The following is a 16,330-nucleotide window of genomic DNA, read 5'->3' as shown; positions in this document are numbered from 1 at the left end:
TAAAATTAAACGAATAAAAAAGCTAAAGTTCATAATGTCTTTACTTATTTTAAAGTGATAATACGTTGTTATAACCGTGGGTGGCCGATACAGGTCATTAAGCTAGAAAACAGAATGATGTTTTTTACATCTTTAATTTCAACCTCCTTTCGTCATCAGCGATATGGCGCTGGCTGAAGACGAGAATGTGAACACAAGATAATTGCAAAAATCTTCTGTTATTTCGCCCATTGCTTCCCACGCACACAATAACGGGCATTTAATATTGAGGCTTAGCCCATGTTTGCGCATGTAGTTTTTGATACGTTATAGTGCTATCCGTTGTTACGTATGTCCTGGGCCAACTGCTCGTTTGAACGCGCTAAAATAAAACAGCTGTGACAGAGGAGATTTTATCTTTTACCTACCACCACCGTAAGCACGGCGGTCGCCGCTCAACGGGGCTCAACTGAAAGCAAGCTCTCCCATGAGGCCGCTACCAGAAAACGCGATGGTTTGGATGGGACTGAGATGGATTGGATGGGACTGGGATCGATGGATTGGCTGTAACTGTCGTAGCATGCATGATTGTGGCTGAAATGGATTGAGAGTGACTGGGCCTCAGTCAGTGACTCGATCGATCTTGAATCATCAAAAAAATTTTGTTTTGAATATTCACCTTTTGAAAGGCCATGGATAATCTTAATGTATAACAAAAACATGTCCAACACATAAAACTTGTTTTCCTCTTCTCAATGCCCGAATTTTGAGTGTTTTTTAATTTTGGAAAATTAGGAACCGTACATGGATGGAATGGACTGGACTTCGCTTGGCTGGATCGTACGGAACGTAGACGTCTTTTTAAGTTCGAATTGGCAGCTTTTATCCTATGATATTTGTTTTATTATTCATAACTAGTGATTCTATTCAGAAATTTTGCAAAAAAATTACGAAAAATAATTTTTTTTTTTTAATCGTGGCACTTACAAAGTCGTGTGAAGCGGGTTAGCGGCAAAGGTTTTTCAATGGACTGTATACATCATATGTCTATAGGTGACTCTTTGGATCGTTACAGATTTTTACGACTAAGTTTTCTCCATTAAGATGCTATTGAGTATAAATTGCATGTTATTTGAATGTCACTGGAATGGATTAGATGTGACTGAAATGGATTGCAGATGACTGGGCCTCAGTCAGTGACTCGAGCTTGAATCATCAAAAAAATTTTTTTTTTTTGAATTTTCACCTTTTGAAAGGCCATGGATAATCTTAATGTCTAACAAAAACATGCCCAACTTCAAAAACTTGTTTTCCTCTTCTAAATGCCCGAATATTGAGTGTTTTTTAATTTTGGAAAATTAGGAACCGTACATGGATGGAATGGACTGGACTTCGCTTGGCTGATCGTACGGAACGTAGACGTCTTTTTAAGGTCGAATTTGCAGCTTTTATCCTATGATATTTGCTTTTTTATTCATAACTAGTGATTCTATTCAGAAATTTTGCACAAAAAAATAATTAAGAATTTTTTGTGATCTTTGGGTAGTATTTTTGAACACATGCAATCTATGCATTGTATGTCTATAGGTGACTCTTTGGGTCATTAGATATTTGTACGACTAATTTTCCTCTATTTAGTCCCTTGTACATGTGCTGGAAAAAAAAAAATCATTAATTAAACTGCATAGTATTTTCCACATTTTTATATAAAAAAAAACTAAAATTCCAATAACGTTTGTTTCCCCAAAACAAATTGAAATTCAAAAGCTCATTCTAAAAAAGTAAGGAATATAATTTGATGATAATTATTTTGAAAGTTTGGATGGATTTGCCATCATGAAGCCTGACAATATGGTATCCCCACTCCCCATCTCTAACCCACTGCACAATAGCATAGCCTAGTAATGAAAACATATAAAAAATAAATAAATGAGATTTAACAGTGGCATTTCTACAGAGCAGCTCTTTATCCACTCAATTCAATCGGAATTTAGAAGTTGATTTTCGTGGATGGAGGAAAGCCCAGGGAGAACCAAGAATGAATAAGACACTTTACTCACATATGACAATGAGAGTGGTGGGACTTGAACCCAGGTCACATTGGTGAGTCCTGGATTCAATCAAATGAAGGTCACACAGGTGAGAAGCAAGTGCTCCCACTGTTACTCCTCCCGTGCTTTCCAAGAATAGCCTTCTACTTACCTCTACCGCATCATAAACTGAAGTCAGACCCCTGAATGGACCAGCTTTACTATTTTCCCCCATGTCTACTGCAGTCTTGATTTGCCCTGACTGGTATAACTGAATCAATCTTGGCATGTAGGTCTTGATGTCAGACACGTAATTGAAGAGGAAAAAACCACGGACGCTTGCTGACTTAGTTAAAAGCTAAAAAGAAGACAAAACTAATGCTGACTTAGAAGGCAGGATTAGTGAATCATGATTGGCTAATGATGACTAGGCCATCATTGGGTTGCACATGTTATGTCATCATCATCCTCATCACCATCACCACACCCCTGTATACCTCCATACCCTGATATATACCCTCATGCCCCAATATTATACCCCCATAGCTTATATACCTTCACACCCCGATATATACTCCTATATTATACCCCTACATACATCTATATCCCTATATAACTCCATACCCCTTTATACCTCCATACCTCGATATATACCCCTATATTATGCCTCCATGCCTCATACCTCCATATAACTCCATACCCCTTTAAATACCCACATACCTCGATATGTACCCCTATATTATGCCTCCACACCCCATACCTTAGGAATCAAGGTGCCAGTCTTCACAGGATTAAAACCAAGTTTTGATTCATAACCAGTTATAAATCCTATTACAATCAGACGCCCTTTTGTTGCTAACCTAATGAATAAAAAAACCATATAAGTTAGACCTTGCTGCTACACTAGATTTTACCTTCACTTATCCTCCTCACGCCTTGTGGCACATTGGGCCTTCTTGGTTTCTGTAATAAACTTTTTTTAATGAGGGTGGGTCATCAGCCAAACCCCAACCTGGAGGACCACAGAAATCACTCTTGAACCTGGCCCCTACCTGTCTGGCATGGGTGGCCCTACCAGGAATATACTACTCCTGCGGGCATAGATCTAGGGGTTATTAGAACATACAAACTGCTTCACAACATTAAGGTGGGGATCCCGATCAAGACAGGCTGCACTACACTTACTGGAAATGAAGTATTAATGGTTTTACCTGTTGACACAGACATCAAATATGTTGCCTCCGATGGATTCATACACCACATCAACCCCTTCCTGGAAATGAACAGGAGGAAGGTAATTATATCAGGGTGGTGAAGAATTGACGCAAAACCTGAGGTCACTAATTTTCGTTACATAGCTTATGGGAGGCATCATCCGGAATCCTTTGATGATGTCAAAACCCAGCACATTTTGATTAGTGGCTGTCAAAATTGTTGGTTGGGCAAGGAAATGCTTACAGATTTTCTTACGTTAAGTCGCAAATATTTTTTTATGAAAACAATTGAGCAGATTTCATAGATTTTCCCCAAAGTTCAATGCCTAGTGTATAGCTTTATTTAGTCTTATGACTTCCATTGTCGTGCTTGAGAAATTCTTGCTTCTCTCAAAAGAAAGGTTGACTTGTGATAAAGCTACAGATTTCAAAATCTGGGATCAAATACTTCTCAGTTTTGATGGTGAGCTATTTCATTCAAAAAAAAAACTCCCTTTAGCTCTGAGTGTGTTCAAGTGTTGGTAATTCTTGTAACATAAAGCAACTTACTGGGTATTCAGCTTTCAAAACGTCATTCAGTTCTTCTGTTTTGTAATTGATGGGGCGATCACACCCTAGACTCTGAAAACAAAAACAAAAAAAGGAAGAGTAAAATTCATTTTAATTTAAATCTGTGTATTAATATATATATTTTAAATCTATCACACGGTGATTGATTGCTCAATCATCCAAAACTGGAGAAGAATCCATTGCAGCACAGGAGACAACCAACAAGCAACTCTACTCTCTTACAACACTGAGTCAGGGAATCAAACCCAGGTTGTGTTAATAAGAGGCAGAAATGACACGACAGGGAGCCCAACGTCTTTAGCTGCCCTCCCAAAGAGCTGCTGCGCAGGCTAAACATCTTTACCTCTAGGAGAGATAACTAGCTAAAAACTAGTGTGCGCTGCATCGGTGTTTCTAATGAAACAGTAATGATAAAAAGGTCAATTACGCCATGAAAAGTTGAAAAAACTTACTGATGTTTCGGACGCAACAACAATTGTTGCAAGACCAAAGAAATGCGGCTTATTCACCTATTGGGCACTCTTGGTCCCAACGGGATTAATGAACGCTTTGCTTTCAACTAACCCTTTCTTTTGTCTTTTGATTGTTTGTTTTTCGTTTCCTTGCCTACCTTGTTCTCATTGGTTTCTTTTGTCTTATTCTATCATATAAACACTCCTTTTTACCACCTCTTTATCTTTACCTTTAATAGATCAACCTTCTCTTGAGAGGAACAAGTTCCTATGACATGACAACCAGCTTGTTTAGCTAGTTGTACCTATAGAAACAAAACCAAGATATTAACCAATGGTATGTGATATTGGAGATACAGGTAATACCAGTAATGTAACACTGTATAACCTATGTACTGGGGTACAGAGGGTGTCTCATTTTAAAGGCTTCATCATTGAGTACCTTGAGTACCACACCCTTTTTGGACCCTGAAGCAAGGCACATTCTGTTACTCTGTCACCCAAGGAAGTAATCAGAAGAGTATTTTAGGTATCACACAGGCAGGACAAAGAAGAGGTAGGCTCTGTTAATTTAGCCCCTGACTTGTTATAACAGTATTTCAAATTCAATGCTTTGCTTGTGATGAATCTATGAAATAAATGTTGCAATAAAATGGTTATGTTCTTACGGCAAACTGTCCTGTTCCTCCTGCCGCAGCTGAAAAAGAAAATGTAAGAATTTCACCAAACAGAAACATATTTTATCTATCATTATTATCATTTTCTGACAACATGCATCATCATCTTCCATCACCATTATCATTATCATCATCATTATCATCATCATTATCATCATCTATCATCATCATTATTATCATCATCATTATCATCATCATTATCATCATCATCATCATTACCATCATCATCATTATCATCAACATCATCATCATCATCATCATCAATTCCATATCATCATCATCATTATGATAGCCATAATATCTTACCTGTTACTAATACTTTCTCACCACTTTTCAAGTCACCCATCTGTTTAGAAAAATTATATATAATCAATAATTTATTATTTGTATGAAATAAAAGGAACATTATTAAAATTAAATTTGTTAGTTTTCCAACCAACCTTATCCAGAGCCATTGCTGCAGTCATTCCACTGATAAGGAGAGAAATAAAATCTGGATGAACACTTGGGACTGGAATGGCATCTCGTTTGGAAAGAAGCTAGGTAAAATAGAAGACAAAATAAGTTGTTACGATTTTTGAGTAAAATAAATAAAATAGAATAAAAATCTTTATTGAAGTGTCTAGTCGTTCTAGCACTTTCGCACTAATTGGGGACACTTTTCGCTCACACGCACTACCACTTCATTCAATATTCTATGCACACAACGCTCAACTCACATGTTGATTTTTATGGAGGGAGGAAACCAGAGAATCTGGAGAAAACCCTCATAGCAAAGGAGAGGGGAAAAAATCTGAAAAATCTGAAATCTTCCTACATCCTTTTTACGAGGGTAGCATTTAATACCCAGTGGCTAAAAAACTATGACTCTTGTTCCATGATAAATATTGAAATTTAGAAATTGATTTGCATGATAGAAGGAATACAGGAGAACCCGGAAAAAAACACTCAAAGCAAAGGAGAGAACCAACAAAACATGGAATAGAAAATTAATTAACCCGTAACCACAGTGGTTAGAGGACGCTCATTTAAAGCAGAGTCACTATTTGTCTTTCCAACATTTTAAAATTTTGCTTCTTCAGCCATGACGAGCTGGAGAGCCTATTTTACGGTAAACAGCATGTAGTCTTGGTTGCTACAGATGATAGTTAATCCGATTTCCGAGATGTCAAGATGACGAATGCCAGGCAAAAACATCAAGCATCTGTAAATATGCCTACACTCTGTTAGCTGATTTAGAGTTATAAACCAACTCATTCGTGCTAGTAGGTCGCTTGGCTATGAAAGTCCCAATAAGACACCCAAAACATAATATACTTGTCATATAATCACTTATTACCTGTAGGATTAAAAAGCCAATGAAACAGTTTCATTGAAACAAACATTTATGAAAAGTCCAACACAAGCTAAGAACAGACGTATTACAAAACAGAAACTGGACACATCTATCACAAAACACAGTGATCTCAGTAAGCATGCAAATTATACAGGTATACTAGTACCTAAGCATAAATGCTGCCTACAGATCTATTACAAAACACAGTGATCTAAGTAAGCATACAAATTATACAGGTATACTAGTACCCAAGTATAAATGCTGCCTACAGATCTAATACAAAACACAGTGATCTAAGTAAGCATGCAAATTATACAGGTATACTAGTACCCAAGTATAAATGCTGCCTACAGATCTAATACATAACACGGACAGTGATCTAAGTAAGCATGCAAATTATACAGGTATACTAGTACCCAAGTATAAATGCTGCCTACAGATCTAATACAAAACACGGACAGTGATCTAAGTAAGCATGCAAATTATACAGGTATACTAGTACCCAAGTATAAATGCTGCCTACAGATCTAATACAAAACACGGACAGTGATCTAATGCACCTATCAGCGGCTTCCCCGTGGGGTCGACCCCTGGGCTGACCAGGGAGATTGTAAAAATTCATAAACAATGTTGATCATTTTTCCCAGGGGTAGGGAAGTTGTTTTTTTCAATGTCCCCTGGTCGAGGCATTCAAATCTACAATCTCCCTCATTTTGGTTGAAATTATTGTTATTGTATTTTGAAAACTGAACTCAACACGTAACCATGTGGTTTGCTTGATATTTCAGGTAGTTTTTCATTGAAAAGATTGAAAAAAAACTCTCATGAATTGAAGAATTCACATTTAAAAGTAAAAAAAATCAAGGTGCTTTCGAATTCGTATCTATGAAACAACAAAGAATGTCAAAAAACATACTTCACAGTGGAACTCTCTCACCTCGTCAGCCATCTTGACGAGCAGAGATGCATCTGGGTATTGGCAAATAACACAGGTAACCCAGCCCGACCAAAAACATCCGTGGTGTAAAAATTTCTTTAACTAGAGAGTAAAATCAATCCCCCTGGTGACCTCTGCAATGAAAACAATTTCATTACAATCCCCCATCTCAGTTTTTATCCACGAAACCAATGTCGCAAATTTTCCCAACCCCAGGGGGAATAACTAGATCCAATCCTCCTATATTCTCCCACCCATCTCCCTGGTCAGCCCGGGGGTCGACCCCACGGGGAAGCCACTGATAGGTGCATAAGTAAGCATACAAATTATACAGGTATACAAGTACCTAAACATAAATGCTGCCTACAGATCTAATACAAAGACAATAAACGCACATCACATACATAAAATAACAGTAAAAGGGTTAAAAATGAAAAGGTAAATTATACACCGTGAAAAGATGAAAAAACTTACTGACGTTTCGGACGCTAGTCCTTCGTCGGAGTAAAAGAGAAAGAAGTGGTAGAAAGGAGTGTATATATGATAGAATAAGACAAAAGAAACCAATGAGAGCAAGGTAGGCAAGGAAACAAAAACAAACAATCAAAAGACAAAAGAAAAGGTTAGTTGAAAATATAGCGTTCATTAATCCCGTTGGGACTAAGATTAATGAACGCTTTATTTTCAACTAACCTTTTCTTTTGTCTTTTGATTGTTTGTTTTTGTTTCCTTGCCTACCTTGCTCTCATTGGTTTCTTTTGTCTTATTCTATCATATATACACTCCTTTCTACCACTTCTTTCTCTTTTACTCCGACGAAGGACTAGCGTCCGAAACGTCAGTAAGTTTTTTCATCTTTTCACGGTGTATAATTTACCTTTTCATTTTTACTGTTTCATTAGAAACACCGACGCAGCTCACACTAGTTTTTAGCTAGTTATATCTTTTTAGTAAAAGGGTTAGAGGAGTGATAATGTGTAAGAAAAACCTGAAATCCTTTGATCTTGGGCAATAGTTCATCGAAACGTTCTCAGTGACCCTTTCAAATAAAGCGCCACAGAAGAGTCACATGATATCTTATAATGATGTAAACACTGTTTCAGTGATGTATAAATGCGCCGTCCATTGATAGTGGCATACTATATATGTGCTCATGCTGTGTTAATCCGTACGATGACATGCATTACGCAAGTATTCCCTATGCAATGAATAGAAACGAAATTTGAGACCAGCACTTTGAAAGTGCTGCTTCACGCCGGTAACTAGGCCGTGTAGCTCGTCATGAGACAGTGAAACTCAAAAAAAAAAAAAAGAAAAGAAAAGAAAAGAAAAGAAAAATTACTTACTATATATTCTGCAAATGCACCATATTTCATGAAAGTGACTGCTTGACCAACGTTAAAATGCTTCTTTATTTTATCACCAACAGAAACAACTTCACCTATAGCCTAATGAAAATAAATCAAGAATCAATTTCAATCATGTTGCCAAAGTTTTCAAATTATGCCCTAGCTTTTACGTTTTTTTTTTTTTATGTCTGAGTTCACAGAATATTGAAAACTGCAGTACATAGCAAATGTTCAATCTACCTCTAATCCTACATCAAAGGGAGGTTCTTGTCCTGGCGTGTAACGGCCAGCTGTGAAGTTGATGTCAGATGCATTGATACCTGCATAACTTAATAAAACACAAAATTTTAATAAGTCTAATTGATAAAGCATCTCAGCACATGCATTGCTGGATGATATAATTACCACATAAAATAGTTTAAGTATGCATAACTCGTAAAAAAATGCAATCAATGAATAAAAATAGGATTACCACAATACCTAGTAATTTTGGAAATAAAAAGTCGCAAAATTTAGGTCATTGAGAATGGAAGATAAAATCCCAAACATGGGATTCCCCAAGGCTCATCAATGGGACCAGTATTTATGTCACCAGTTGGGAATACCAAATAGAATCACCAACCTGGACTTTACCCAAGGAAAGTAATTTTGCCAAAATGTAAATTGAGATTTTGCACTGGGATGCTAATCACTTGATCCCATCCTCAGCCCCCCACCCCCCACCCATAACCTTTACCCAGCCCCTCCCCCTGGGGAAGTGATTAATTATTCCATGTATACTCCAGCAGGCAAGACTTGTATCACACTGCAAGAGAAAATTTGAATACAGATCGCAATTTACAACGCATCAATATTTTCTAAGTTAGAAAGGCACATTATAAAGCTTGTTTACATTTACATTTCCTAATCGAATCTAATTTTATGCAGAAGCGTTTCCACTACAAATCACCTTGTCTTCACAAGCATTTCTTCTGGACCTGGAGCAATCATTGGCACCGTTACTGCTTGCACAGCCTCGCGAAAATTTGTACTAAGTTTTGTTACAACAAGCTTCTTGAACGTCTTAGGCAGCTGTCTGGAAGCCATCTTGGAAGAAATAACAATGACACATCAATACTTCATGTCATAAGAATATTGTCTTTTGAATTCAAAAGGGATCGAAGATGAATCATACATGAAGTATTGATCTTCCCTAGACCCAGTCCTAATAGGACTAAAAGAAACGCCTGACTGTTTTCTACCGCGGAACAAAAAGTTTACATTAAAACCGAAAATGAGCGCGAATTTGGCCAGAAAAATTTATTTTTGTGGTAGCATTCGAGGTGGCAGGGATGATATTCATATTTACAAACATATTATTGACCAGTTAAGAGCCTATGGAGAAGTCTTGACAGAACATGTTGGGGACGTTGTCGCTCAAGAGGAAGAACTTGGTAAAGCTCGACTTGCCTTATATTGACTTCCTTCCTTACGGATTATACTTGATAGAATAGACCTCTCTACCTTGGATTTAATGTTTTCTCATTTCAGACCGCGTGTAATTCTCTTGAGAATAATGTTTTGTATTTGAGTTGTATCCATGTATCTATGCCTTCTTCGTGTGCAAAGGTAAACAAAAAGTTGTTACTTAATGGAATAAATGATATGTGGCCTGGAATGGGAAAACATTACACCCCAAGATAAAGAGGAGTATTGAAACAATTTGAACACAAAGTACCAACAAAGTGTCTTCAATCATGAATATACTATTGAAATGCCTCAATTGAAATGTGTGGTAACTGACATCTGTCAATCAACTATAGTTAGGTACTGCAAATGTAAGACTTTTGTATATAGATATAGTGCTTTGCAAGGTTTTATAGTTAAAATCCACATGAGTTTGTCGAGAACAGTATCATTGATGTTTCAGTATTGTTCTTGTGACAGCCATCTACTTAGACTTATGTCCTAACGATAGGATCTTGCAAAACACCTAGTTATGATGTGTCTGTGTGATTATTTTCACCAAAGTGTGTGTTGTTTTTCAACTAACAGGGGATGATTGTTACATTTATGAACGAGACATGAAGTGGTTAATGTCTTCTGAAGGTTAGTATAACGCATCTTTGAAAGAAATTTTGATTTTAAAAATGCTCTGGGAAAAGTCACATGGTCAAACAAAGGAAAATTAACTTGGCGACTTACTTCAATTTGTGAATTTCTAGCTGTGGTAGCAGAAGTGACTCAACCTTCCCTTGGAGTTGGGTTTGAAATTGCCAAGGCACATGAATACAAGAAGAAAGTACTTTGCCTGTATCGGCCGAAACCTCAGAGCCGTAAGTTATTACCTTGATATAGTTGGACATAACAAAGATGCTGGTGATTCATGACCATCCGCTGTGCTTATACACTTATGTTTTATTTTTTCCTTGTCATAGGCTTATCAGCGATGATTCGTGGAGCTCACTCTAGTCCAAACTTCATTGTCAAGGATTACAAAGAGGAAGATTTACCTCAAATATTAAAAGAGTTTTTCGATTGATATCACTGGCACACGAAAAGAAGTTCAGCATCTGCTACTAGATATAAAATATTCAATTGGTTTAAATTTGGGTAATTTGGCTGTTATTCTATAAGGAGGGGAGGGGAGGGGAGGAGGGGAGGGGAGGAGGGGAGGGGACAGGATGATAAAGAGGGGAGTGGGGTGGGGGGACAGCAATCTAATTTGTTTTACATAGCATGGTATGAGGATCTCAAAGTATAGTTCCTGGAAAAGAAATCTGTTAATAAAATTTGTTTTCTTTGAATTGATTTCAAGTGAGACCTTACACTACTGTAAAATGATGGATGATCTCGTCCAAGCTTTCGCTGGTCTACGGCATCACCAGGGACTGAATAAGATGATTGTGAGGAGCAGGGCTAAGAGTCAGATATGTGTATTGTAGCGTGACTAGAAAAATGAGCTTTCTCCGGTCTATAGCATCACCAGGGACTGAATTAAGATGATTGTGAGGAACGGGGCTAGTAGTCAGAGATGTGTATTTTAGCATGACTAGAACAATGAAGAAAAACAATGTAATGTACAATGAGTGTGAAGCCAGGAATAGATCTATGTCAGGACAAAATTAACCTGAGTTTCAGGCCCAAGGGGAGGGGGGTGGGGAGGATAGGGCCTGAAACTGAGGTTAGGACAAACTTTCTTTTAGAACATAAGGTCTTTTAGTTCAATGCATTAAAAAATTTGTTCTTATTCTAAATATTTTTTGTCATTCAAATGTAATGAGCTTGAGTAGGCTGACACATAAACTAGATTATGCGCACTTACCACTTCTGATGAGAACCCGAAAATCCTAATCTATATTCTTTCAAAACGTTTCATTTTCAGTATCAGCCAAAAATAACTTGCGAACTGTATTTACTCAAATTTGTGTTAATAAATTACAAAATTAATGTAAATTCCCCATTGACAAAATAATAGTTATTCAGTTGTCCAGGTGTCGTAATACAGAGAACAAAATCGTACAACTATTCGCACAACATTGAGTTGCAAATTGCCGTGCAACTGTTGCTCGTGTAACATCTGCATGCGCAATAAGTGTTTTTCGAACGAAATAAAAGCTCTCTCTCTGAGCCATATTTCGTACTTTAGCAAAGTACTTTATTATTTTCTAGAGACATACTTTATTATCTTTCCCCATAAGGGCTTTCCAAAAAAAAAAGTAAAAAAAAAAAATGCGTAGATAAGTAATACTGATAAGTTACATTTTGTAAAACGGAGCATGCACTTCTCAAAAATATGTGAACCCTTGCTAAGCGAACTTTTTCATTTTTGAATAATATTTTTTCTTTTTCATTCTCCCCCTTCAAAATGCTTCTGTACTGTTTACATAGCTAAGTAACTAACCTTTCAAATGATAAATTAATCCCATTGTAATAAGAAAAACAGTCTTTACAAAGAAAGCAAACGAATTGCAATCGTTAGCCTTTTGAATTCAATATGTTCATCTCAGACATTATTTTCTTAAATATATATTCCCACCTGTATTTCTACTGCAACCAATGAGAGACTGGTCTGTCGAAATGTCTTGCAAATAATTCAAAAGTTATATTTTTTTAAATTACCTTTTTTGTTCTTCATCTTCCAATATTCACACATTTAAATCATTTTATCTTTTGATCCAACAATATACTTTTCTAACCCTAATACAATAGATATTGTATAAAGTTTGTACAGCAAAAATCCACTTATTTGTCCAGCCGTTTTTAAAGCTTTCTTTACCTTTTAAACTGTTTCATTAAAACTGATGTTCAGAGTTCGACGTTTCACTTCTTAAAGATCCTTCGTAGAAGACGTTCCTCTACTGCAAACTACCGATTTAAGATGAAAGTTCTGCTAGTTTTGTCCTTATTCGTGGCTGCTTCGAGTGCCTGGTTCCTCTCTAAACCAACAAGTAAGTTAATAAGTTAAAGAATTACAGTGTTTTTTAAGTTCATATCATAACGCAGGGTAGAGTCAGACGGTTGTGCGCGCTCGACGAATGTGATCGCGCCAATATAATTTGGAAGTTTATTTTTACGAAGGGAAGAAAACCAGAGAGCCCTTGGAGCACAGGAGAGAACTAATTAGCGACCCTCTATACTCACACGTGATGACGAGTCCGGGGATCAGACCCATGATCACGTCACAAGCGAATGACGAAAAGACGTAATGTGAACCCAACCACATAAATCTTCTATCCCTTCATCTTTCTCTTCGTCACTTTAAACATTCTTCATTTTTTTAAATCTTACACATGCGCAACTATAACAAATAATTTGTTTACCTCGTAGAGCCAGAATGGAACAGCCTTTACGGTAAGTGAAATTAAGTTTGGTAAGGGACTGGTCAGAAAGTAAGGGAGGTTAATAAATATTAAATTTTCAAGATGCAAAAAAACTGTTTACCCCCTTCTCGTTTCAATCCAAATATACTACGATCCAACCTATATATATATAGTAATGTCTATATGTCTCTAAAAAAATGTCAAGCCAGTCTTAATGAGAGGCGTACTTTTTATGGCCCACTCCGTGTACATATTTAGAAAAGTAAGGGTCCCAGGGTGGTTCCTTGTGGTATACCGCAGTATTCCATTTACTGAACACATTTGAGTTTTATCGGTCAAGTACGATCGATCTAAACCATTCTCGGACATTTCTGTCAAAACTAATAGTAGGATAATTTTTCGTAATTGAATATGATGATCAATGGTGTCAAATGCTTTTTCAACCAATGATTTCTCGCGCTGTGATTATTTGCTCGCAATATTTGCTCTGAATAGCTAATTCCAAGATAAACACATTATTCTTTTGTAGTAACGTTCCTCTCGTTCAGCAAGCTTCCAACCGATAAAGATGACGCACTGAACGATGGATGGAGACTAACAAAAGCTTGTGATGGTAAGATTATTAAGTAGTCCTTGACTATGTTTTGCATGATCACCTGATTGCAGCCATGATGAACGATATGGGGTCCTGAAGGTGGGTCCTATAAATCCCACTTCCCAGCCTCCATTTTGGCAAAACCCCAAATTCCAAGCTTCCATTCCCGTTTTTTTTTTTTAATAGTTACATACTTAGTTATATACTTCCATTTTACTCCCAAGTTACCAGAGTTAAAGGGTTCAATATTTTTTGCCATCCAGCATGGCTGCCGACAAGTGATCATTCAAAACCTCTATTACGTTGATCTTGTTTCTTGTGTCTTTATCTAGTCATTATTGCCAGAGTTTGCTAGGCGATATTCTATTCTCATGAGAGGTTTTTCCCTCCTTCGCCTTTAGCGAACAATTTCTTCGCGGGAAATCGTTACGTGTTGGATGGAGACACGGCTGTGATGTTGTTGTTTGGTGTAAATGGACAATTGGCTGGAATACAGATGGGGGTGAGTGAATATCAGCAGAAAATACAGAAGACTCTCGTGTTTGTCCTTCAGTCCTTGTCCTTGTCCTTGTCCTTGTCTCTTCTCATTAAGTCATCATTCCCCAGATAGACAAGTCAATCGTTGGTGACAGGAAAGGACCCTGGGTCCTTGAAGGCAACATGTACGTCATGACAGCCTACTTCACAGACCCCAGCACCATTTGCAGCTCAAAAGATAAAAGAAAGTATTACGGAGACAGACTTCTTATCTGGAATGGAGCCGACAACAGCACCATTGCCATTCCTTTCAAGGAAGAAGATTTGGCTGGAACAAAATGGGTAGCTGGAAAATGCTTCCCAATGATGGGTAGGACGACTAACATGTCATGTATCACCATCATTCATATTTTGATTATCATCATCATCACCACCACCATCACCATCATCATCATCATCATCACCATCATGAATCATCATCACCATCACCATCATCATCATGAATCATCATCATCATGGATCATCATCATCATGGATCATCATCATCATGGATCATCATCATCATGGATCATCATCATCATGGATCATCATCATCATGGATCATCATCATCATGGATCATCATCATCATGTATCATCATCATCATGGATCATCATCATTACCATAAATCATCATCATCATCATGAATCACCATCATCATCATCATGAATCATGAATCATCATCATCATGAAGCATCATCATAATCATCATAATCATCATGAATCATCATCATCACCAACATATTGTCCTTATCAGCATTCACATCTGGTTCATTTATTATTCATTATTATTTATATTATCTCATGAATGCAGGTCAACATTACTGGTACGACATCTCAAATGACATGGACTGTAATGACTTTTACCCTGTCTTCATCATGTACAACGGGAAGAGACTCAACAGTTTTGGATGGAACACATACGGTGATCTGAAGAGCAAACGATACGAGCATCCGACCAAAGATAAACTCGGGGTGGGTGACGTGAATCTTTTGTATATATACCCGGCACATTGCTTCAGGGTTCAATCTGTGAGTTAGCCGTACCCTGACTTAGATCAGCCCAAAGGTTTCTGGGTTTGATCTCTGAGTTGGCCATTCTCTGACTTAGATCAGCCCAGAGGTTGTTTCAGGGTTCAATCTGTGAGTTAGCCGTACCCTGACTTAGATCAGCCCAGAGGTTGTTTCAGGGTTCAATCTGTGAGTTGGCCCTACCCTGGGTATTAATATAATAATATTCGAAGACGGGTGACCCGTTTTGCTCTATCTTCCCCGACTTACCTCATCTTTCGTTGTTTTCTTTTATAGTATTTCTTCGACCCAAAAACCGCGCCAAAATGTCTGCAGACGGCAGGACCCTTGACGACACAGCACATCTACATGGACTGGCCGTACAACAACCTGTGCAAAGTTGGAGGAAGATAAATAAATGACATATGATAAACACAGAACCGTGGATTAGCTCGCGGTATTTCTGTAATGAATACTTCATGAAATAAAAACATGCTTGTATTACATAAAGTGGTCAATGAAAATAAATTTATTTTTCTCAAAATACGATCAAAAAGGTTTATCAAAATTAGAGTGCAAACTGAACACTATAGCATACCATAGGTCCGCGAAAACCTTTGCAAGAAATTGCACGCATATTGATTGCATTTTCACGAATTAGTAAGTTCAGTAGACCTCAGTATACCTCAGTTGACCTTGAATCTATTTGTAAAACTTTGTACTAATTTGTAAAATTTTGTTAGTTTTCACAGATATGCACTATATCTGTATAACACTGAGTACTATTCAAATAGCACTGAAAATGAAGATAGAAAACAATAAGGGTCCCACTAATTCGTATACTACTTCAAAATGAATAAACT

General features: G+C 37.3%; 3 protein-coding genes across 3 annotated transcripts; 2 read left to right on the top strand and 1 right to left on the bottom strand.

Moving 5' to 3' along the window:
- Positions 1-23: 23 nt before the first annotated feature.
- On the bottom strand, positions 24-11,011 carry LOC116302854 (prostaglandin reductase-3). The gene is made up of 13 exons (XM_031712243.2): positions 10,872-11,011; positions 9,494-9,630; positions 8,785-8,872; positions 8,542-8,643; positions 5,363-5,461; positions 5,229-5,268; positions 4,914-4,942; positions 4,476-4,550; positions 3,773-3,844; positions 3,221-3,282; positions 2,770-2,869; positions 2,182-2,367; positions 24-1,632 (listed from the first exon to the last, which is right to left on the bottom strand). The coding sequence occupies exons 1-13, from the start codon at positions 10,887-10,889 to the stop codon at positions 1,561-1,563; spliced, it is 1,080 nt and encodes a 359-aa protein (XP_031568103.1). The 5' UTR covers positions 10,890-11,011; the 3' UTR covers positions 24-1,560.
- On the top strand, positions 9,770-11,103 carry LOC116302855 (putative 2'-deoxynucleoside 5'-phosphate N-hydrolase 1). Its single transcript, XM_031712244.2, has 4 exons — positions 9,770-9,977; positions 10,579-10,632; positions 10,749-10,859; positions 10,962-11,103. The coding sequence occupies exons 1-4, from the start codon at positions 9,818-9,820 to the stop codon at positions 11,063-11,065; spliced, it is 429 nt and encodes a 142-aa protein (XP_031568104.1). The 5' UTR covers positions 9,770-9,817; the 3' UTR covers positions 11,066-11,103.
- A 1,713-nt stretch (positions 11,104-12,816) lies between these two features.
- Positions 12,817-15,977, top strand: LOC116302857 (uncharacterized). Its single transcript, XM_031712246.2, has 7 exons — positions 12,817-12,974; positions 13,354-13,377; positions 13,876-13,959; positions 14,343-14,443; positions 14,548-14,788; positions 15,271-15,431; positions 15,765-15,977. The coding sequence occupies exons 1-7, from the start codon at positions 12,905-12,907 to the stop codon at positions 15,879-15,881; spliced, it is 798 nt and encodes a 265-aa protein (XP_031568106.1). The 5' UTR covers positions 12,817-12,904; the 3' UTR covers positions 15,882-15,977.
- The last annotated feature ends 353 nt before the right edge of the window (positions 15,978-16,330 follow it).

This window comes from Actinia tenebrosa, unplaced genomic scaffold (assembly GCF_029948245.1).
Source record: "Actinia tenebrosa isolate PJP-AT-01 unplaced genomic scaffold, QUT_ActTen_1.0 PGA_scaffold10__47_contigs__length_13832649, whole genome shotgun sequence".
NCBI lineage: Eukaryota > Metazoa > Cnidaria > Anthozoa > Actiniaria > Actiniidae > Actinia > Actinia tenebrosa.
The sequence above is the reverse complement of the archived record's forward strand: the minus strand, read 5'-3'. Positions and strand labels throughout refer to the sequence as shown.

Excerpts from the sequence above, each read along its gene's own strand:
- LOC116302855 (XM_031712244.2), top strand. The coding sequence starts at position 9,818 with ATGAGCGCGAATTTGGCCAGAAAAATTTATTTTTGTGGTAGCATTCGA. Across the intron at positions 9,978-10,578 it reads CGCTCAAGAGGAAGAACTTG|GGGATGATTGTTACATTTAT; the intron begins GTAAAGCTCGAC and ends TTCAACTAACAG. Across the intron at positions 10,860-10,961 it reads TCGGCCGAAACCTCAGAGCC|GCTTATCAGCGATGATTCGT; the intron begins GTAAGTTATTAC and ends TCCTTGTCATAG.
- LOC116302854 (XM_031712243.2), bottom strand. Across the intron at positions 8,873-9,493 it reads GAAATGCTTGTGAAGACAAG|TTATGCAGGTATCAATGCAT; the intron begins GTGATTTGTAGT and ends TGTTTTATTAAG. Across the intron at positions 5,269-5,362 it reads CAGCAATGGCTCTGGATAAG|ATGGGTGACTTGAAAAGTGG; the intron begins GTTGGTTGGAAA and ends TTTTCTAAACAG.
- LOC116302857 (XM_031712246.2), top strand. The coding sequence starts at position 12,905 with ATGAAAGTTCTGCTAGTTTTGTCCTTATTCGTGGCTGCTTCGAGTGCC. Across the intron at positions 13,378-13,875 it reads AGAATGGAACAGCCTTTACG|TAACGTTCCTCTCGTTCAGC; the intron begins GTAAGTGAAATT and ends ATTCTTTTGTAG. Across the intron at positions 13,960-14,342 it reads ACTAACAAAAGCTTGTGATG|CGAACAATTTCTTCGCGGGA; the intron begins GTAAGATTATTA and ends CTTCGCCTTTAG.